Source organism: Polyodon spathula, chromosome 12 (genome assembly GCF_017654505.1).
Source record: "Polyodon spathula isolate WHYD16114869_AA chromosome 12, ASM1765450v1, whole genome shotgun sequence".
Classification (NCBI taxonomy): Eukaryota; Metazoa; Chordata; class Actinopteri; order Acipenseriformes; family Polyodontidae; genus Polyodon; species Polyodon spathula.
This window is the reverse complement of record NC_054545.1, coordinates 33471664-33494136: the sequence shown is the minus strand read 5'-3', so window position 1 is coordinate 33494136 and position 22473 is coordinate 33471664. Positions and strand designations below refer to the sequence as shown.

Sequence of the window (22473 nt, the reverse complement as noted above, 5' to 3'; positions counted from 1 at the left end):
ATATATATATATATATGTTTTTTTTTAATTTAGTGACAATGACCTCCAAAAGGAGTTTAATTCTATAGAAAATATAATTTTGACATGCATGCATGCATAATGCAGAATATATATATTTTTTGCCGCTTGCTTTTTACTTTTTAAAATAAAAAGTCTTCTTAAAAGTCTAAAATTACTTTAAGGATATAACTGAGCTATCCTGAGTGTGCTACCCACCCAGTCTCTGTGAACAACAAACAAGTGGACTGTGATTGGTGTTTTACTCAACATTGTTGATGACTAAACAGAGACTACGTCTTCATATTTTTGGCTCAGTACCTGTGCAAAAGAGTTCTAAACTTGGGTTGTGCACAAATGACTTTTTATATATATATATATTATATATATATATCTCAAGACATCAGAGCCTGCAGTAGTTTAATAACAATAAATTCAGTCCTGATGAGATCAACAAAAAAACAATGAGGTCTTTATCTGCGTTCAATCTTTCAAATCACACCAAATGTACCATGTTAGTCACATACTTAGTTCAATTAATTCTCAGTAAAAGAAAAGGCAGGGTTCAATTATTTCTGGTTTTAAAACCAAAAGAGAAAAAGTAAAATACAATGGTATGTTACAGTTGTAACAAATACTTAAGCTTTCAAGAACCAAATGCACAGAATTGTGATCACAACAAACAACCCTTACTGGCAGCTTTGATGAAGCTTCTTTGAAATTGGTATGTCATGAGAGGTCCAGGCAACATTCTGAAAGAAAAACAGGTTTTATACAAAAAAATTACAAGAGAATGTTGACTCTTTAAAAAATAAATCCATATTTTATCCAGAAGATGGTGATAACAATGTCATTACAGCATGCTTACAACAAAGCAAATTGATAATATAGTTCTGCTGTAAATTGCTGTCCTTTCATAACAAAATGATGAGGCAGTCAATATTACACTAGCATTGCAAACCAATGCCTTTTTGCCTTATTACCTTAGATAGTGCTTCAGTGCACTGGTGATTGTTTTAATCTCCCATTCTGTGGCGCTGTCCACATCCACTTCTGATGATGTTTTGGAATCTAAAGAGAAATGGATATAAAATAATTTTAGAGGACGGTCATTTAAAAAAAAGTTTTGAACCACTTTATTCAAGAGCTTCGTAATTTTTGTTATGGAAAAGCAGAAAAAGGTTGGAGGTTTCATATTGGGTTCATGACCCAATACTATAGACCTTTTTAGCCTTCACAACTTCTCAAGTAAATCAGGATGGCGCCCGGATGGAGGTTCATTGGTGGAGCTGTGCAGGGAAGATCACCTTTTCAGGACCTTGCCATCCCCTTTCACCTTTACATTTAAAAAATGAACACACTATATATATATATATATATATATATATATATATATATATATATATATATATATATATATATATATATATATATAAGAGCTAAGAACAACGTTGATTTTACTACTAATATGCATTAGTGCTGAGCATCAAGTTTTACTCAAAACCTCCACTAGTGTTTTCTACTATTATAATAACCTTGACTTGCATTAAGAAGGAAAAACACTGATTGAAATCGCTCACATCACTCGATTTTCAAGGTGTGGTATCCAAAGCATAATCAACAAGCAGAGAGAAACATCATCTGTAATTGACAAACCCAGGACTGGAAGACCCAAAAAGCTGTCTAACAAAGATGAGCAATACTTGAAGATAATATCTTTAAGGAATAGAAAGAAGACAAGCACTGAACGGACAACAGAACTGGCAGAACTCCCCTAACAAGAACAAAATACACATGCAAGTTACTCATAAGGCTTTGCTGTGGGTGTGTTCTGTTCGTCTGGCAGTTACACAGACACATTCACAACTACTGTGTTCAGCTCCTGAGCCACTATTATCTAGGGACATCACTCAAATGGCAAGCATCCCTCGTCCGTTTGGAATTCAAGTGGCAAAGAAAATCACCATCTATATATAACATGCCTGCAGAATGAACAGGATTCTCTTATTTGAAACCAAGAGATGTTCTGATTTGATACCATCTCTTCCCACTTGGTTACTTCAATCTCTAAATCATTTAGGCTGAGGTGGGGTGATAGGCTGATTCAAGTGTGATGAGGAGATTTCTCCCAGTGGAACACAGATTTGCTTTCTATTTCACACTGCATATACATTTTTAATGAATATATATACCTGATTCTGCTGCATCAACGCCCATATTTGAACTATCGCCCCACCCCCACTTTTAGCTGAATGTCATTTTTTTTACCGTTTCTAATACCTGCGCAAAAATAAATAAATAAATAAATAAATAGCTAAAACCATTCACAAATAATGCCTGAGATTTCAAATCTTGTGCTTCAAGTAAGTAGAACAAGCTGTACAGTACTGTAGTTGCTCTGGGCACTGATTGAATACATTGTCAGCACTTTTTATTTTGTATCCAACAATACAGACTCTCTGAATAATTTCTCTTTCCTGTTAAGCTACAATCCATTTACACATGTACATACACACATACCTACATACATACAGACATATACATATACACACAGGCAATGTATCACTTCCAATGATTTAATTTCATTTACTTTTAGACACTAAATTCTCAGTTACGTAAAGTGCAGACTGCTCGTGCTAACCCAAGAAACAAAATCACCTTGCCTTCTGGACCACACCCAATCTCTGGTACCAATTAATAATGGAGGGAGGACCGGCTAGTCAATACGCAAGTGCTTGACGTTCAACAGGTAGTAGGATTGGCTCTGGACTAGACTAGGAAGTGTGGAAGTATTAAAACCTCTCTCTCATGCCAACACACAGGAAGTGCTTATAATTGGCAAGCTAGATAATTATCATCATTTCCCCATGGCAACAAGGAGACAAAAGACCCTGGAGCTACGCTGTAATGTATACATAACACTGCTTCCCCGGGAACAGCGCCTTTTTGGAAATGGGAATTCTGCTCCGTAGGGCTAGCCAGAGGAAAACAAAATACAATGTTACCACAGGACATTAGCTCATTATTAAAAAGAACGAATTGATGAACATGCTGGCACAATTTAGCAAATAGGCTTTTAAAAACTGAAATGTCGCTTCCCCACTTCACAAGAAGAGCTGCAGCCCAGTGGTTTGCTCATAGCTGTAATTATTCTGGTGCAGGAAACTTCTGGAAGATTGGAAGTTGAATGTGGCCAGCGCAGTCCCAACAGACAGTCCTGGCTTTGCTTCGACAGAGTCTGAAGCAACTGATCACGGAATGGACAATATAAAGCCTGGAACTGTTATTTCTACCTCAGTTGTTTTGAGTTAATGATGGCCAAGCATTACACACTCATTCTGCCTCACCGTTTAACCACTACCAGAAATATTCACGTCCAATACCCTAGATGTTCACCTAGACACCAGGACGAAACAGGCCTATACTAAGGTAATTTAACATGCAATTGGCGTGTTACGGTTTAAGGAAATAGTAACAAAAAACATTAATAACACCTTAAAGGAGTAATAACCAAGGCTTCAAAATCCATATTTAACTATTGATTAGCAACATCTTCACTAGTCTGTTATGAAGATCATATTTTTTGCTTATTTTCTTATTTTACTTTAAGAATATTAATATTTTTTAGCTGGACACTGTAGGATTTAGAGTTTTAATGAGATGTTGTGTTTTTAAACTTTTTAAAAGCCTTGTTTGAAATGACAGCTCTTTCACTCAACACATTTTCTAGAACGTGCCTGAACAGATCTCCTCTGAATTAAAGGCATGTTGCCTTTCAGTGTTTCTGCAGGGGCTCCAGCTCCCTAATGAATCCAAAAGCTCTCTGCTCTTTAACTCGGCTGCAATCTCTTGTTATTTTGGAGTAAATTACCTGTTTCACTTGTATTTGTTATATTAAAAAAAAGAGAGTATCTGTTTGAGTATATAAAAAAAAAAAAAAATCAAGTGAAATCTAAGCAGTCTTTGGTATACAGAAGATGACCCGCCTATATGCTGACCCATCATTACAAAAATGAACCATTAACCACAGAATAAAAACAAAATGGCTGCCAGTAAACACGATTCGGGCTTCACCTCCCCGAATCTGGCGACGTGCTGCATGGTAACCAGCAGCAGCACAGGGACCCGGGCTGGCTCCAGGTATGTGGATCATAATCTCAGAGTCGAGGGGAGTCGAGTTTGTAAATAAATAATTCACTTTTATTACGATGAAGATGTACTATGAAAAAAAAACACTGATCACATTTCCTGTTCTGAAGGGATTACAGTCAGTCCTCTCATTGCAAACTGGATTTAAATGGGTTTCCATGCACCACTACCTTGCAAGTTATTTGACTGTATATTATACTGTATAATAACTCTATTATTAACAAACCCCTAATTCAAGTCCACAGCATAGCCAACTTCCCAACACTTTGGTATGTTTAACGGACCTTTGTTAAGGGAAACTGTATTTGGAGAAAAACAGTGGAGGTACTTAGAGAATAGTACACTACACTCATTTATTTCTATGTAAACCTACTAATGTGTTTGTGATGTCATTCACTAAACAGTTGATGAGTTAACAATGTAATAGTCCTTTTGATTTAACCCTTCAGGACACCATGGTGCACTCAGGTAAACTGTGTGTATATGGCATAGTTACCCATCAATAAGCCCAGCAGCTTCTGCACTTTGGAGTTGACACCAACTATTCTGTACAGCCCTTGCTCATTGATTCCTGTTGGGTTAAAACATAACCTGTTAGAAATATTATTTCTAGCAAGTCTTTTTTTTAATTATTAAATTAAAGGCCCTCATATTTCAAATGTACATAACTGCATTGTGAATATCCCATCTGAATACTCATGGCATGTGTGTGCATTAAAAAAGTTGCACTAGCCCCAGTTTGAATATACCGACAACCAAGCATAATGAATTCTTGCAAGTACATCACTACAAAAATCAGACAAAAAAAAAAAAAAGGACATTACCTCGTGTCTCCACGGCATGGATGAATTTCTTTACAATATTAAAGCCGATGCTATCCAGCTGAGCAGCTGAAACAAAAAGCACAGCCTCAGTATCGCCTACAAAAGGAAGAATAGTTTCTCTAAAGTGCCATCATTATCCAGTTTGTAGGGTAAATACAATTGTACAAGGCTGTACCAGAAGCATGTGCCGCAGAAGATAGCTCTAGGAAAAACCACTGTTCTACAAAGAAAGGTTCTGTAAAACCACTGTCTCCCAGTTCAAATTTATTGTAGGTCACTGCTTGCTAAATCAATACAAAACATTGATTGACAAAGAAAAATAATATGATGGCGAGCACAGTGTTTCTGGGGGATGAGTGAATGCCAGCCCCAAGCATGTTACAAAGTGTAATTACACAAAGCTGGGAACTCTATATTAGCAATCATAGACTACCACTGGTTTTACTCTTAATACACAGAGTGTACTTACTGCCTTCGCTCTGATTGTCTCTGTTCAAGTTGTAAACCTGAAAACGAAAAGACGGATTGTAAAGTACTTGGCAGATCAATCTAATGGGAAGCATTAACTTTATATTAATGAGTGCATGGTTTTGGGCATCTTTAGTCAGGTCCATGATGTTGGCTTTGCCAGCCCAGGCCTCACATTGCACTTCTTTCTGGGTAAATGCTTCCTTGCTCACACAGCATGCTCATGAGATGGAACGGTATGCTTATAATCTGATTTTATTACCACTAAACAAGAGGTTTTGGTCAAAGGCCAAGAAGTGGAAGATGTAGTGAAAAGATGCCGTTACTAAAGCTTAGGCTAAAAATGCATTTAAATTGATCTGATAGCAGTTTTCAGAAGGAGCTCAGAAGTGTCCACAACATTGTCACTGCCATAGGGAAGTGAACTGCAATTTGCAAAGGGAGATGGGATCCATGTACTAAACTATAGAATGGGCACAGTCATCAAACTACTCAGTTCAAAAGTAAATAAGGCCCGAAAACGTATTGAGTCCAGATGCACACAGGCATTACTACAGCCACAAATGTTCTTGTTGTAAACCCAATTTGAATTCAAAAGCATATTTAATCCCACTTGTACCAACCATTACTCTTATTACACCTCCTGTTCCATTAAATAAAAATCGAATGAATGCTCTCTCAAGGGACAAGGTTGTTACAGTGCTGCAGATGTTATGAGCACAAACAGGGTCCTGGTCCTTATCTAGCAACTTACCGGCTCTCTACCATCCATAGCTTCCATCCAGAGTCTCCGGTCTTCTTCTGAGAGAGCCTGCATGGTGATCACTCCAGGCCTGGAATCAAAACACACAATAATGGAATTTCAGGAAGCTCATAATCATTTTCCTCTTCAAGCCAGAATACCTTACCAGTCATCCAAAAAAGAGGTTTGCAGACCTAATTGAAAGAAGATGCCCATAACTGTAGTTTTCTTTGCACAAACCCCAGGTCTATTGATGGTGGGATGAGTCACACTGTGGCTCTACCTATAAAGTGCAGCTGACACTGATGATTCTCGCTGTGCACCAGACAGCAAATGTTGAAACCTTTAATACCACACCGCTGTGCTGAGCAGTCTTATAGAGAAAGCACACCAAGCGGGAGGAAGGAGGCCTCCACACAGAAGAGTACAGTGACCAGTCCATAACTAAACGAGATGAGTAACGGTATGTATTGCAGCACAGTCCCTGCGCAGGTGGATTTGAGGAGCTGCGCATGATAAAAGATGCATCTTTGTATTCCTGACTGCAGTTTAGAGGAAAGAATCAAGCTGGAGACACCTATCAATCTCCATGAGAACTGGCAAGATCACATGCAGAGTGATCAGATTCTATTCTGCAGGGAAGATGTTTTAATCATGCTCCAGTTTCACAAAATAACAGCAGGGTTGTACATTTTCACCACAGTCGCCGCTTTCCTATCTATTGCACAATTAAGACGTGGCAGCAGCCCAGGGAAAGCCATTGATTCATTCTGAGAAATCATTTCAAACCGCTCCTGTTTCCTGGCACACTCCAGGTGGGCAAGCCTTTTCACTATAGGCAGGTTATCCTTTTGGGGAGGATGTGAAGTATAGCACATTGTTTTCTTCCTCAACACTCAATTGATCAAACAAGTTTAGAAACTGCTTTACTTATTCCATATTCAGCCTTTAGAAGAGTCACCTTCCCTGTTGGCAAAACAAAGCTGAGCCACGCCTTCTGTGGAGTTATTGCTGTCGGAAGTCTGTTAGTTATTAAAATAAAGTGGTCTGTCTTTATATCTCAATGGTGGCATTAGTCATACTAAAATTATTTTTGGTTTACATTCTTATATCCCAGGGTTTGCTGTGGTCCCTGGGATATAAGAATGTAAACCAAAAATAATGTGGTCTATATATAACTCAAAAGTCACCTATTCGGTAATTAATGTTAAATGGATGTATCCTGACAAGTGCCAGCGTTTCGCTCCATCCAGTGGGCTTCCTGGGTGGATGCAGGACTGTAGCTGTTGGATCCCCATGACAGCCCAAATTTGTCTCAACACTGCCACCTTGTGACTGGCATGGCTTCCTGCCACTCACCGATCCACTGCCTCCACATCAAAGCAGAACCTCTTCTCAATGGAGTCAGACTTCCTGCGAGTGCAGGACTTCAAAATGAACGTTTCTTCTTCTCCCTGTGAACAGTAAACAGTGATCATTGGAGTTGTTCAGTTCTCATTGCAATATCCAATCTACTTCATTAGGCATCTACATTAGTTTAAAATTGTTAAAGGTTAACACAGCAAAAACCTGGACTGTTCACAACCTTCAAGAACTGGATTGTAACGCCATTTAGATAACTTTTTTATCTATTATATTGTTGTGGTAGTGGCATTGGGGTCAAGGTTTAACAAAGAGACCAAAGACAGCACCCAAGCTAGGCTCTCCTGATGCACAGAAAGGGAGCAAAACCTGCTGCTCACAGTCCTTTCCCTAAACTAACTCCCCAGAACAAAGCAGCTGGCTCCTCTTATATGCCATGTGGCCAGGCTCTATTGACCACCAGTTAATCAATTATGACCCAGCCAAAATCTGCACATGGATTTGGCAGGGATAGACAAATGAAATGACCAAGAATTTCAGGATGGGGATTTCACCAGAGACATTGTGGGTAATGAACCCAGCTCTCTGATAACATTAGAGCTCATGTGCTTACTATGAAACAGACAGACCAAACACAAATACTATTTTATGAAACAATCATTACTTCCTGAATAAACACCAGGACATGTAAACATGATGTTCCTTTTAACTCTCTCAGATGCTTCATTAAATCGAAGGATTATTTCACTCTGTACAGTTTGCCCATACATACCGGGTACATTTTTACAAAAGTTACTTTGTGTTATTTGACTGTATATTTTAATTAAAATGTTTCCAATCCAAACCGCTAATGCTAGAAATTGGCCCTCTATTTGAACAAAACGTTTCTTAAGCTCTTTTATGCAAATCATATACTTGGGTAACACTTCCTAGTCTTTCTCTGGTCAATATGCTGGTTTAACCCATCAGAAAAAGCAACACATAACACATGAATACTCACCACTTTCCCTCCGGATTTCTGATCAAACAGCACTATAGTGACCCTCTTGGGCTCTCTTTGGTAAGTGCAGTAATGCTTCACCCATGTGGACACAAAGGAACCTGTCGAGGGAATAGTGGAAAAGAGCTAGACTGCGCTCAGCTTGTGGGCTATACGGAGGCACAGAAGGGCATCTGAAATCTCTCTCAAAATCCACATGTCAAGCCTGCTCTCACTACCAAGATACTTCTGGTCTGTCCAGAAGTATGGATGAAAAGATCTGTAATTTGCTTTTACAGTCTCCTCTTCAAGTCTGCTGTTATTACAGTTAATAGACAGTTTATATACAGTTTACTATGTATAATGGTTGTTTAAAATCTACTGCATATCTATAAATCCATATATACAGACATCAATTTTACTAGCTTCTTTACTATTTTTACATGCATGCAAGTTAATAAGTTCAACATACTTGGATTCATGGTGTACAGTGATTAGAAACAGGCAGTCTTTCTTTAAAAGGGGGTCTTTAACATGGTACACAGAGAGAGCAAACTAACATCATAAGGAAGTATTGCGAGAGGAATCGATAGAAAAAATAAACAAGAAAAGAAGAGCTGAAAGGAAGATGGATGGATGTGGAGGGCCAGGGAGGCCGGTGGAGAAGAGCGAGTGTGAAAGATACAATACGCACGCTTCTCCTGCACAAACAGGTAGCCCTGCATGGTGTGGGGGCTGATGGTCTTGTGTTCATCTGGGTTCTCCTTCATCTTCTTCATCAGGCACTCCACCTCAGACCTCGTCCCCTCAAAACGATTCCTGGTCTGTCAAGAGGAAAACCAACTCTGCACTAATATCACTCTGCTACACCACGACTCTTCGCAGCTTAGAAGTTATACTGGGTATCCGGACACGTATAAGACAGCAAGATTGTTTATACAACCAGAAAAAATAAATAAATAAATTACATTATTAGTTCAAAAGAAATTTCTGACAAAGGTTACATACTGTAGGTGGTCAAACAAATACAAAATATTTATTACCAGGGAAAATATCTGGCGTGAGGAACAAGGAACTTAAAATGCCCCAAATTCCCAAATGACAACATGGGGTTAATACACAGAAAAAGAAGAACAGCACAGAGCCGTTACTATGGTATTGCCAGATTCTAGCCGGCAGCTTTTATTTAATGCACCCATGGCGTGAGTGCTATTCTCAAACCAACTGAAGCAAAGCAAGCTTATCTGAAAGAACAGGTACACACTGCCAAATGGAGCATTCAGTTTGTTGAACAATATAAAGCCCCAACGTGACAATTTCCACAAGCTGTTTTCAAAAGAATACTTCAGAAAAGACTGGGTGAATGACATTGCATTTCCTTTCCTATAATGCAGACACAGAAAGGCGTCCAGTACGTGACACTTACATTTTGGATGCTGATGGTTAATTCTGTCTTGAAGTGGCTAAAGTCCTTTGCCAGCTCATAGCCATGGTGATAAAATGTAAACAGCCCTTGCAGGAAAGCCAGCAACTGCAATAACAAAAAGACAGAGTTAGCTGTGCTACCATGACGGGATGCAAAGATTCGGTAGCAATACAATGAATTATGATAATATTCTGCAAAATTAAAATGCAACAGTAGACATACAGGCTCAACAAACTCAAACATCTTCCTCTCCTGGACCTCTTGCACTTTGAACACGTACTCCAGCGATACTTCGTAGAAATGCTGACGGACCTGGTCCACCTGAGTGTCTGCCTGCAAAGGAAATAAACACATTGAATGGATACCTGTCACTAAACTCACAGGGCTTCAGCTTGTCCAGAAGGCAGCTGCCAGACTGCTTTCTCATACTCATTGTTCTCAACACATTATTCCAGTGCTTAGGCTGACTGGGCCCATGTCACACCCAGAGACTTTTCATTTTCTAGCTGCGAGATTGAGAACTCCTGTAGCATTTGCTGTCTAAATAGTATCTTTCTTTCATTTACTACACTAAACTGATCAAACTTTTTCTCTGTCTGTGTGTGTTGCAACAAGCAGGATAAAGGCATTTTGAAATGCTATTTCATTAGCTAGCCCCTCAATACCACTCTGTATCCATCAACTTTCACTCAATAAAGCCCTGTTGTAGTTTTGTACCAAGCTTCGTGCTCACACCATGTCCTTCTCGTTGGAACCCCAGGGAGGCCATGTATGATTCAGAGTGCATCAAAGAGGGAAAAGTCAAGTGTTATTTTAGGACAATTAGCTTTTGAGTCTAGGCTTGGTTCTGTTTGTTTTTTTTTTCCCATACCCTACCACACTATATCAATTATTTTTGATACATCTCTAAAATAAACCCAGCTTAGATTACTGAAAGTCACAGTATAATAGTGTGGGTAAGTGGCCAGATGCTCAGGAAATCCAAAAGGGATTTAGTCTGCATTCAGAACTGAACAGAAATGTGTCAAATGAAATGTAATGTTAACAAAGGTAAAGCTTTGGTTGCCATTCACAAACATGTGGGATACAAATACCACACACCAAAGACTTTGGTGTCTAGCTGAATCAACGCAGTCAGGGACCAGACAGTGTGGGCAGGCTATAAAAAAAAAAAAACTGCAAACAAAATGCTTGGCATTTAGTTTTGATAAGGTTGTTTAAAGCACTTGAGTCTGGATTTACTGTAATAAAATCAACTAGGTCAACAAAGTTAGTTCGCAGTTGCACAGAGACACATTAAAATGCAACATCGCAATAAGGCAGGGGCACTGGGAGGAAGCGCCCTCACCTCAAGGAGGTGCGATTCTTTTTTCTTGGAAGACAGGTTCAGGTGCTTCTCCAAGACGCTGCAGTACTTCTCTGTTTCCTTCTCATATTTTTTTCTTGCTTCCTGAAAAGGAGACAGAAAGGGGAAAGAGACGTTTAAAATGATAAAGTGTCGAAGAATGAAGTGTTGAGAAGTTCCAGCAGAGAGAGTGTAAACTTGAGTGCAGTTACCAGGCAGTGGAACAACCCCCTTCATGAATGCTTCATTTACAGAATGGAATAGAAACTTTATGTAGCACCTCAAAGCACCTGCAGAACGCCTGCACCCTTTTCAGGCTTGTTTCTGAGCATATGCATTGCACTACAGAAGAGACGAAGCAAACAAAAAAGCAGCCATTTTGTCACTTCTTATAAACGAATAATTATAAAATCATATTTCATGTTAACAGTTGCAATTCTCTGTTTTTCCAGAAGGTGGTGATGTTGCTTTAGATCTTCTACTACACCCTTTGCGAAGACCAGTACTCTGGGCACATTTATTTAATTTGTGTTCCTGATACAGCCCCACTAATGGACTAAATTTAATTTAATAATGAATGTGACATTGCATTAGAAAATGCTGTATCTTAAAATTTAAATACTATTAGCCTCTTCATACTATTGCATTAACTTCTGCAAGTTTTGCAATCTTATACATTACTGCTATACTACGCAACACATCATAATGTACTGCATAACTGATCCATACTATATCTTTGTACAAATAGCTGTGCTGTAATGCTAAATACAGGAGGTATCTACATTAGATAAGTGCTAACATTTCATAGTTGTTGCTTGGTTCTGAACAAACAAATCTGGGGGTGTTACTGTAAATTGATCTGAATTGTGACGCTTTTGAAGTTGGCTTTCCAAGCTTCCCCCCTTTATGCCTCTTCAACAAGAAGGAGGCACTGTGGAGAAAGTGTAAAGTTTTTATTTATGTTCCTGTTTGTATTGAAGTTCATTTGTATCATGCAGATGCCTCCCTTGCAAAACACACTGTATTATTACTGCAGCAAATATCAGTATATTCAACACATTAATGGTTATTGCATTAGAACTAGGTATTTTGCAGTATTAATGATATGTAATATAACCACCACCACACAGAAGCCCCAAAGGAAGCAGTTTACCTTTGCCGTTCCAATCTGCTCCTTGCGGAACCGCTCTAGCGGTGTGATCAACACATCACTGGCATTCTCAATCTGAAAGACATTTTATAACGACAGTAAAACTGCTTGGGAGCCAAAAGCAGGTCATATTAGACATGCATGCATGGCATTGCTGACTTATAAAGGATATAAAAAGCAAAGCCCATGGTTTGATGATATTAACATATTCATACCCCACGCCACCACCGTTTCCATTTACATGCTGTCGTTTAACTGTAATAAAGCACTGTACTGTAAAAGTAAGATTCCATGCACACATAAGCTTTTGTTATAAGCTAACAATATTCTACAGTGTTACTCCGTTAAAATCATGCACTAAATTCATACTACATAAAAATGCTTTGCAATGTGTTTCTTACACTGTACATGTGGAACATTGTTAATCAGATAAAACGTATAAGCACCTCAGTAGCAGCATTTAAAACTGAAAGATTGCGGCTGGACAGCATACTTTACAGGAATTTGTGCAAGCTAGGAAAGATTCTTCAGCAGTTACTAAGTCCTCAACCTTTTTTCCAGCAGCACTGACAGATTTGGAGGTCCACCCTCCCCTTGTCATTATGAAGGCATAATTATGCCCTGGAAAACACCAGCTAGTCTCTTGAATAGAGAATGAACCCTGACAAATCTGGATTATTAGTGAGTGTTCTCAGTAGTGTGGACCAGGTATCACAGCATCTGTTTCTGCAGTGCACTGGTCTGTTTCATACTGTATTTTATAAGCTTTGGTCACAATATCCAGGCATCCCTAACTCACCATCCTTGTCCTCTCGTCTTCCAGATTCTTTAACACCCCTGCAAACTCCTGCAGCGACCTCGCTGCGGGGGAGAAAGAACAGCAACTGCTTCATTAGAGAGTTTACAAATCAAGGGTAACACAACACCACCAGAACGTGCACCATCGTTTACATCAATGTAGGGTAATGCTGAAGCACACTGTAACATTCACCAGCTGGAATGCCAAACATTAAACCAGCTCTTTTATATTTCAGCGGTCCATTAGGGAAAGTCACTCTGCATGACAGTACAGCGCAGTTCCAGTACTATTAGGTTTTCTTATGATGCTGGAATGTTGCAATGTGCAATGCAGTAAGGGGAAGGAGCAGTACTGTACTAAAACAGGAGGGCTTGAAATACAAAGAGTAAGTGATGCAAATTATAATTCGGTGAAATTAACATAGGGAATGCAGTGGGGTCTTCATACCATGAACATATTAATATTAATATTATTATATTTCTTATATTATATTTCATATCCTTTGATCTGTGTTCTCGATCATTACAGTATATGGCTATTGCTTAGATCATTACTTAACCACTGAAAAAGCTGGATTCCTGGGGGTGTTTTTTTTAGACATCACCATGAGGGGTATGCAACTATAATTTTTGCACCCTCTGCTACTTAGGAACTTTTGAGTTATAAATGGGAACTCTCTATATACAGTAATTATATAGATAATATACAGTAATAACAACATATGTGAGAATAAAAATCCAAAAGACACTAATGTTCAGATTGGGGGGGGGGGGGGGGGACAAAAAAAAAAAAAAAAGTTACTTACCAATACATATTTCATCATCAGTCTCTGCATCTCCTATACACTGAAACTTGAATTCATTTAGAGATTCAGCAAACTTTCTCTTCGCTGAGGACATATCTGAAAGAAAAAAAAAAACACAGGAACATTTTAATACAGGTTTCAGGATACATCATCAGCTTCTGGACTCTTAAATACACCTGTGAATAACGCTGTAGTAATGCAAATTACTGAAGCAAAGGAGTGTACATAACCTCTAAAAGCAGATACAGTAATTACGAGCTGGCCATTTACTGTAGGCTGGTCGGCTAATTGAAATGAATATACAGTCTGTGTGAAGGAAACTACCAGTATCAATATAAAACTACAAAGACAAAACTATACTCAGGAGTTTATACTAGAACAGTTATCTAAACAACTGCAACAAAAGCAGCTGAAGTCTTAAGCTTTATTTTCACTGGCAAAAAAACGGATTTGTTCAGGGTAAAGCAAACAGTTGGTCACCTATGACCGGTCAATCTAAGAAAAATAAATAAATAAATAAATAAATAAATAAATACATAAATAAATCAAGATTTCACCAAAATGTCCAGGATTATTATCACCAATAACTGGTTAAAGCTTAAAATGAACACACAGGTAACAATTTGACTTCAATATCCAGAGCAAGTCAAGTGTAAGAAGATCATCTGAAAAAACAGTCCTGGTTATTAACCAAAGGACTGGATAAACCCTCTCCTAGCTTTTCATGTACTCTCACAGATGGGAGTACATCTCAATTAAAAAAAAAAAAAAAAAGTAAATAAAAAGCGTCAAAAGAAATTTTCTGAAATTAAAACAAGAACAGGCCACAAGTTACAAAAGTTAGCTCAGTTGTGCAATGTGTCAGCAGGTCAACGCAGGAGGTGAAATTCTGCAGCACCTTCGGGACTCTTGAAATCTGGAGAATGATGAGATGTAGAGCCAGGGTACAGTAGTGCAAGTAAAACAAGCCCACAAGAACTGAAGAGAGTGCCTCCCAAAAACAAGCACTGCGGCAGAACGCTCTCAAAGGCCACACAGAGGTCGATACACCTGTCCTCCCACTCAAGGACACAGGCAAATAGAGGGGCCTGCGACACAGAACACACATTGTTTGCTAATTCTGGGCGGATGGAGCAGCTCGCATCCTTCAGTAGGTCAGTGTGGCATTAATCAGCTCCCCAGAGTGTGCATGACAAGCACTGCGGCAGAACGCTCTCAAAGGCCACACAGAGGTCGATACACCTGTCCTCCCACTCAAGGACACAGGCAGGCAGGCAATAGAGGGGCCTGCGAATGATGCAAGTCATGTGCAGCTGTAATAAATGCTGTGTCCTCTTCCATTTATCATCAAGATGTGGTTAACTGTTACAATACACCTTGCTGCTGTCTATTCGTTATTACAATAGTGAAAAGTGACTTAACTGTACTGACTATACCAGGCTTCCAATGTTGTGTATGCCCCTGCACCAGTGACCAGATGACTGTAAAAAGCTATACAGTTTAAGCATACTGTATATAACCTGTATCAGTTTGGTGTGTTAGATTGAGGAGGAGATATTGAATTATTGTTGCTAGGTTCTGAATATGAATATGTCAATACGTTAAAACAGTCACATTGATAAAAATCAATCTGCCGTACAGTAGGCAATAATTATTTTACAGCGTAGAATAGAAATACAGAAATAATGTCATGTGATGCTGGTAAAAGCAATTAAAAAAAGTACTGTGTTGTAACTGTCCGGTTTAGTGCTGCAGGGATATTATACACAATATTACAATACTGTATGGCATTCTTGTAATATTGTGTATAATATCCCTGCAGCACTAAACCGGACAGTTACAACACAGTACTTCATTGTTTTGATAGTCAGGTAGTCTGAATGGACTCAGTTGTGTTGTTTTGAAACACTGGAAGAATCAGGTTTCTATCTGGGGGGCAATTCTACAGAACAGTAAATATTGCCCTTTTTGTACTACTGATATTCCTTAAAGCCTGGCAGTATTAAGTACATTCTGGGCAGGAACCAAGCACTGAAGTGACCCTTGACCGATACTGACAACTCAACAATAGCATAGCATTGCAAAGCAATCCCACTTCCAGTAAGTGCAGTCAATACAGAGATTTCATTTTACAGCAGGGTACAGTACTGTCACCACAGGACACTGTCAGAGGGCACTTTGACAGCAGGCCTCCGAGGCAGATGGTGTATTGTACTGGAGTTACTGCTTTTCTTTTACACACCCATAAGCCTGGCAACATCCTGGTCGCATTAGTTAATGCAGAACTCATTTTCAAAGCAGATTTACTACATCTTTTATTGTCTATAAACTGTAATCGGGATGAGATCTGACAGTAGATTTCTAGTGCTGCGGAAAACTGGATGCTTGCCAGATATGAGCAAACCTTAAGCACTAAATAACCTTGGTGTAGGAAAGCAGGGAGACAGGAATAGACTGTATAGTACTAGTGCTGTACCAAGAAACAGAGGTCTATTTTACTTTTCAAATTTACAGTGCCCAGTTATTTTACCCCAAGTTAATAGAATATCCAGTTCCTTCACAATAGCTAATCCCAACAATAATTTAGCTGAAAGTCAGTGGGTGTCCTTGGATCCAAGAGCATGGAGAAACCAAGGAGACTGAAGACATCTAATATTTAAACAAACATCTCTATACTGTATCATTATACAGGACATTAAACACTTAGCAAAGTGCTTATTACCATGTACCTCACACTTACAATAGTATCCTGCATTTAAAGTTTGACAGATAGACACAGGCTGACAAGAGCTACAGCACAGCAGAACACTTATATGATACCACCAAGACTATACACACTAAAACCAAAAGTATTACACATTAAGCTACTGTAAGTGTTTATTTGTTTGGCAATAGACTGTAGATACACAAAAAAAAGTTTAAAAAAAATGTATGAAATATATTTATTACAGGGGGCCAGGAGGTACAGCATTCTGAGATCTTTAACAGGAAGAAACTCCAAAATCAACAGCACAATGTACTGTCGTAGTCCCGCTTAATGTTGGAATCTTACAGCAGGTTAAATATTAGCGGTACACTTAGACCTTTATTCATTCCTCATCCCTCTTACTAACAGACTTTATTAATTCAGAGCACAATGAAAAACTCCATGAATTATTCAGTTTAAAGGGTGAACGGTTCTTCTCTGTTTGTATTTCAACTGCAAAGCAAATGTTCCTTAATCAGAACCTTAAAACTTGACTAACCATTGACTCAAAAGGGACATTCAGTGGCACAGTATGCAGGAAGCATGCCTGAAAGTTCTATGCATTCAAAAGCATGCTACTGGTTTATCAACTGACCCTATGTTAAAACAACGAAATGAGAAAGCTGACTATTCCCATGACAACAAAGACAATAAATATAAACAGCCAAGCAGCAGAGAGATCTTCTCCATACTGCAGAACGCTCTGTGGCTCCCTTAAGTAGATGCCAAACCAACCAGAAACATGGCAAGTAGCCACCCAAAGACAGGGTACTGAGAGAAGACAGTGGAGAATAAACAGGTTTCTGCACTTCAGGTGAGTTACTGCAGTACGTTCCTGATTTGTTTTAGTGAGCAAGAAAAATCGGGCAGGTGTACAGTAAACACACTGTACTAATTTCTCGAGAGAATTCTCTGTTAAATACCGTACTGTACTTCTGCTTAAATCAGCATTTCATTTCAGAACTGAAGAGATACAAGAACTCCCACAGCTAACCCTTGCTTACAGTATTACTGGTCACTAAGCACTAGTAAACACGCACTGAAAGAAACAAAAAAAGACAAAATATTTGCTCTTGCTTAACTTTATTTTTAGCTCAACCAGAGTGCCGTCTGTGGTTGAATGTTCTAACTGGGGTTTCTCCCAGGTGAAACTGGCACCTGCAGTGATGTTAACAGTGCTTTCCACATAGATTCTTGCCTCAACCCTTACTGAAACTGCATCCTTTTCTGCAAGCTGTGCATGCCCTGTAATTCTGGGCCTACTGCACAGCACACTGCATCTCCCATCTCCACTTGCAGTATGTGGGAGAAAACAGCAAACTCCTTTAGAGCCAACCAGCAAGCCAGTCTGTATTAGAATACTCAGGCAGGCAGCTTCTTCAAGCCCAGACAAGGTCGCCAGAACTCATGACTTCCTAATCCAAAGGTTCCTCTCAAATAGTCAGCTATTATATTCTGCTGCACACCAAATACAAATACACCCCCTACAGAGATCGGTGATCCTTTTCTTGCTCCTTTCTGACCGTTTTCCAACCCAAGCAAATGACTGCAGTCACAAGGGGCGTTTGTACTGCCTGCGTGTCCCAAAGACACATGCACAACACTGTATAGAAGCCTTAACAAGAACTATTATTAACTATGAGAACAGTGTGACTCTTTGCACAGCTGTAGTGTAGTAGAGCTGAAATAACTACATACTGCAGACAGACTTGAAAGGGCAAGAGCAGAACCCACTAGGTGTGGCCCAGGAGTAAACCATGCAGCAGCCCTTGAGTTTTGCTTGGTTCAGCTCTCTGCAATTCCTTCTACAGTAACTGCGCCTAAGTGGCTCCTGGCACACAGATCCATATATATATATATATATATATATATATATATATATATATATATATATATATATATATATATATATATACACACATACATATACACACACACACACACACACAAACACAACTGACGTGAGACACCGGCGCAAAGCCACTAGCCACACGAAGCCTGAAAAAATACTGCAAACCACACCAACCTAACAGCATCTCAAAAAAGAATCTGCAGTGTGCATAACTGAAACTAGAGTTTTTTTTGGTTCAATTTAAAAATGTTTGCAGTTCAGGTTCTGCCTTCTGCTTTCTTGTGTGCAAAGGAAAACTAGAGAGCAGTTTGTGTCTGTTTGCTGTACATTTGTGCACAGGAGCATTGAGCAAATATAACTACAGAATAACACAATTGTTTTTGGTCTCAGCTCTCCCATTCATATGCATTTTCCTAAATTCAGAAGGTTTTAAAAGGAGGTGCGACAAAACAAAAATTCTCACGCAGTTTGAGCATGCCCAACAGACACGAATTTACAATGCAGTATAGCATGAAGCCAATGCTGTATCTGGTCTGCTGCTAATACAGTAATCCTACCAGAATAACCAGGGATACACCTCTCAGATTGTAAGCAATGCCGACACACATTCTGCTACAGCAGTCTGAGACACAAGGATTAGCACCCTGTTATGTAAGCAGCCACTGGAAACTCTGAGAAGTTAATCATCTGCAATTAAAAGCTCCCTCATACTCATGCCTGGCCAATATTTGTCTGGTCCTACATGGTGTGATGTAAACACGAAAGACCTTTACTTTTGTTACAGGACAATGGGTCTATACAGAAATTACAACAATATTTTAACAAGGAAACTAAAATGACCTGCTAAATAATGAATAACATTATTAGTTGTAATTTCTAACAGTGTTAAGATTTTTTTTTTAGTAAAAGTAGTAGAAGCAAGCTTTCCAGATACAGTATTTCAGTTGCTTCAACGACCCAGCACTCCCAATGCACTTGAATATAGCAGCATAACCGGACATCAGGCATGTTCTATTACACACAAACTATCATATCTGCCGTGGACACGTACAATGCTTCAAATGATTGTCAAGCCGCTCCGTTACAAAGGAGCACAGCCCATTCTCGCGTGCCGAGCCACAATCAGGGACTGCAACTTTTCTAAAGGCAGGCCTGCGCAAAAAAGTCCAACTCCAACACACTACCAACAAAACCAGCACGCCCAAACAAACCAGAAACAAGTCCATTGTTTTGCCAAACAGCTGGCTTTCATCACAAGAGCACATGTCAGCAGAATGACACTCACATCAAAGGAACCAGTGCACATTTATTGATACAGCAGGGCTGAGAGTCAGGAGCACAAACGCTTACGTTTTACTTTCCCTTCACTGCAGCGAGTAACACAGCAGCTACCACTGCAAACGCACACAGTATTAGTCACTAGGGGCCAGAATCGTTTTTAACTTTACATTATAATATTATTCCAATGCTGAAGTCGATTAGTTTGGAACAGTATTTACTATTCTTAAAGCTTTATTTTTTTTTTTTTAAAACAGAACAGGACACACCTTTAACCTGTCAACGATTTCTGGGTTCCTAAATAAGCTGAAAGGAGGCACCGTATTAATTTAATCTTTATGTCTCTATTTAAAATTTCAAATAATACAACAGAAACCACTAGGTTCTTTTTAGAATCGCAAACATGTTAACCCCACCCCCCCCCCAGCACAAAATGTAAAATTCTAACAAGTTAAAGCTGTGGAAAGGGAGAGAAGAGGGGATGCTGACTCCAAAACACCAGTACTTTCCTCTGGTTCTCTCCCCCTCTATTCTGCTGGCTATCTCTCACACACAATGCACAGCCACACTGCGTTGGTCTCTTGGCAACCAGAACAAAGCTGATGCCATGATGAACTGGAGGTTTTTAAACCTCACTGAATTCTTTTACAAAGCTCCTGGCAGCCGCATGCTGCTGACACAGCAGCAGAAAAACAGAGGTTTCTAAAAAAAAAAAAATGAATAAAAAGTTTTGCATCCATCAAAACAGTTTTTACAGAACACCAATTTTCATTGCTCCTACAGTAGATCAAAGTGAAATCTTCACATTAAAACTCCTTACATGCCCCAACTAAATACAAGTGTAAAAAACTGAGGGTTTTAGTGATGTTGAATTTTCAAAGGAGGCTCTCTGTGACATAAGTTACTCTAGAAAGAGGAGGTCCAACGACAGCACAGCAGTCTTCAAAAAAAAGCAAGTACATAGAAGCACATTGATAACTCTCAATTCTGTAGCTTAGATGCCATGTACAACATGGGATGGGAATGTAGCATCAGGGCTTGCATTACCATTGTATCTCTGTATTGTATTGTTCTAGGTCCAGAACAAGTCTGAGCAGTGATCTTACTTAAAAAGGTACTTCAGTAGATGGACTGTGAGGCTTTGCAAGGAACTTTTCTTTGGCCTTCGCTATATGTAGGACAGCACCAACAGAACAGTAATTCTTGACCCTTAGAATCTCTGTTTTCTGAGAACACACACACACACTGTTTTTTGTTGGGGTGTCGTTCACTTAATTTATAAACTAGGCTACATTTTGCTCAGGAAGCTTGACATGCTTTTTGGATCGTGATTGCTGTTCAAAGCCAGCTTCACCACATTTGGCCAGTGTTCCATGCACTTCCATGGTTTTAATTATCTTGTGTTTAAGCCTTGGATTGAATGACAGTTTTATTGCATTGTATTAAAACAAATATATATATATAAAAATATATATATTATAATATATATATATATATATATATTATATATATAATATATATATATAATATATAATTAATTATTGACCAAGTCACATAAGCAACACTGCCATCAATAAAAGCAGGAGGCACTGAAATATCACCACTTTCTTAAAGTTGAGGCATTCACTATCTGGTTCCACTTATCTTTATCTCTGGGAAACGTCCAGTGAATAAATAACACTGACATTAGTGGAGACAGAGTGCTTTGATCAGGGACACAGTAGAACTACAGTACTCTATGAGAGACAGACGTTTTGCAGCTTTATCTTTTAAAAAGCAGAAGTTGCTACCAAGCTTTCCCAATGATTGATCAACAGCTTGGTTTCTTCAACAATGGGAGTGGTGTTTAAAGACCAGATTGCAAGGACTTGTAGAAACAGGCAGCACAGGGTACAGCAATTACTATGAGAAGTATTGCCATTTATTTAGATACATGGCGATTTCTTTTATTGTACATGTCTTACTGGAAATTTCTAATTTAGTAACTACTGCATTCCTACAGACAGATTTTTCAAGGCAGCAGTTTCCCCGAAGACCGGGTAACTGCTGAGCTTCGAAACTAAGCGAATCAACTCTTTCAAAATGACCAGACAGAATGAAACTAGGTCGGAAATCTGGACAACATACAGTACAGCAGGTTGCAAACTACATTGAAGTGAAATCCCAAAAGTTGTACAGTATTCCTGTAGAAATGCAAAGCTACTGGTGCAAAATAAGTCCGCTTTTAAACGATAGAAGTGAAACACTGCCACGCCATCTACGAGTAGGAACTTTTTAAATGACATGACAGGAGTGGAAAAGCCATTAATTAATAAGAATGTCTGGATCCCAAAAGATCATTACTGAATGCAAGATCAATAAATTATACAAATGCAAGATTGCAAGAGAGGAGGAACTGAGAATTAAAAGAAGAAAACACCAGAGTTAAACAATGAAACAGTCTTTTACACCACAAGTAATGTTCCCGCCTTTTACGCCACAAGTAACGTTCCAGTTATTTAGAGTTTTAATAATAATGCTGCAGTTCAAAAGGTTAAGCCACAAAACTAAA

General features: G+C 38.9%; 1 protein-coding gene across 6 annotated transcripts in view; it reads right to left on the bottom strand.

The window, feature by feature from the left end:
- The window catches only part of LOC121324437 (rho GTPase-activating protein 26-like), a 57838-nt gene that overhangs the window by 18481 nt on the left and 16884 nt on the right, over positions 1-22473 (bottom strand). For all 6 annotated transcript variants that reach the window (XM_041266305.1, XM_041266310.1, XM_041266309.1 and 3 more), the window contains exons 2-16: positions 14047-14142; positions 13242-13303; positions 12446-12517; positions 11296-11397; positions 10170-10280; positions 9948-10052; positions 9216-9345; positions 8543-8643; positions 7540-7634; positions 6193-6271; positions 5440-5476; positions 4971-5036; positions 4643-4717; positions 981-1068; positions 691-749 (exon numbers count right to left, since the gene is read on the bottom strand). In XM_041266305.1, coding sequence (XP_041122239.1) covers positions 691-749; positions 981-1068; positions 4643-4717; positions 4971-5036; positions 5440-5476; positions 6193-6271; positions 7540-7634; positions 8543-8643; positions 9216-9345; positions 9948-10052; positions 10170-10280; positions 11296-11397; positions 12446-12517; positions 13242-13303; positions 14047-14142 — 1278 coding nt within the window. The remainder of the gene's footprint in view (positions 1-690; positions 750-980; positions 1069-4642; positions 4718-4970; positions 5037-5439; positions 5477-6192; positions 6272-7539; positions 7635-8542; positions 8644-9215; positions 9346-9947; positions 10053-10169; positions 10281-11295; positions 11398-12445; positions 12518-13241; positions 13304-14046; positions 14143-22473) is intronic.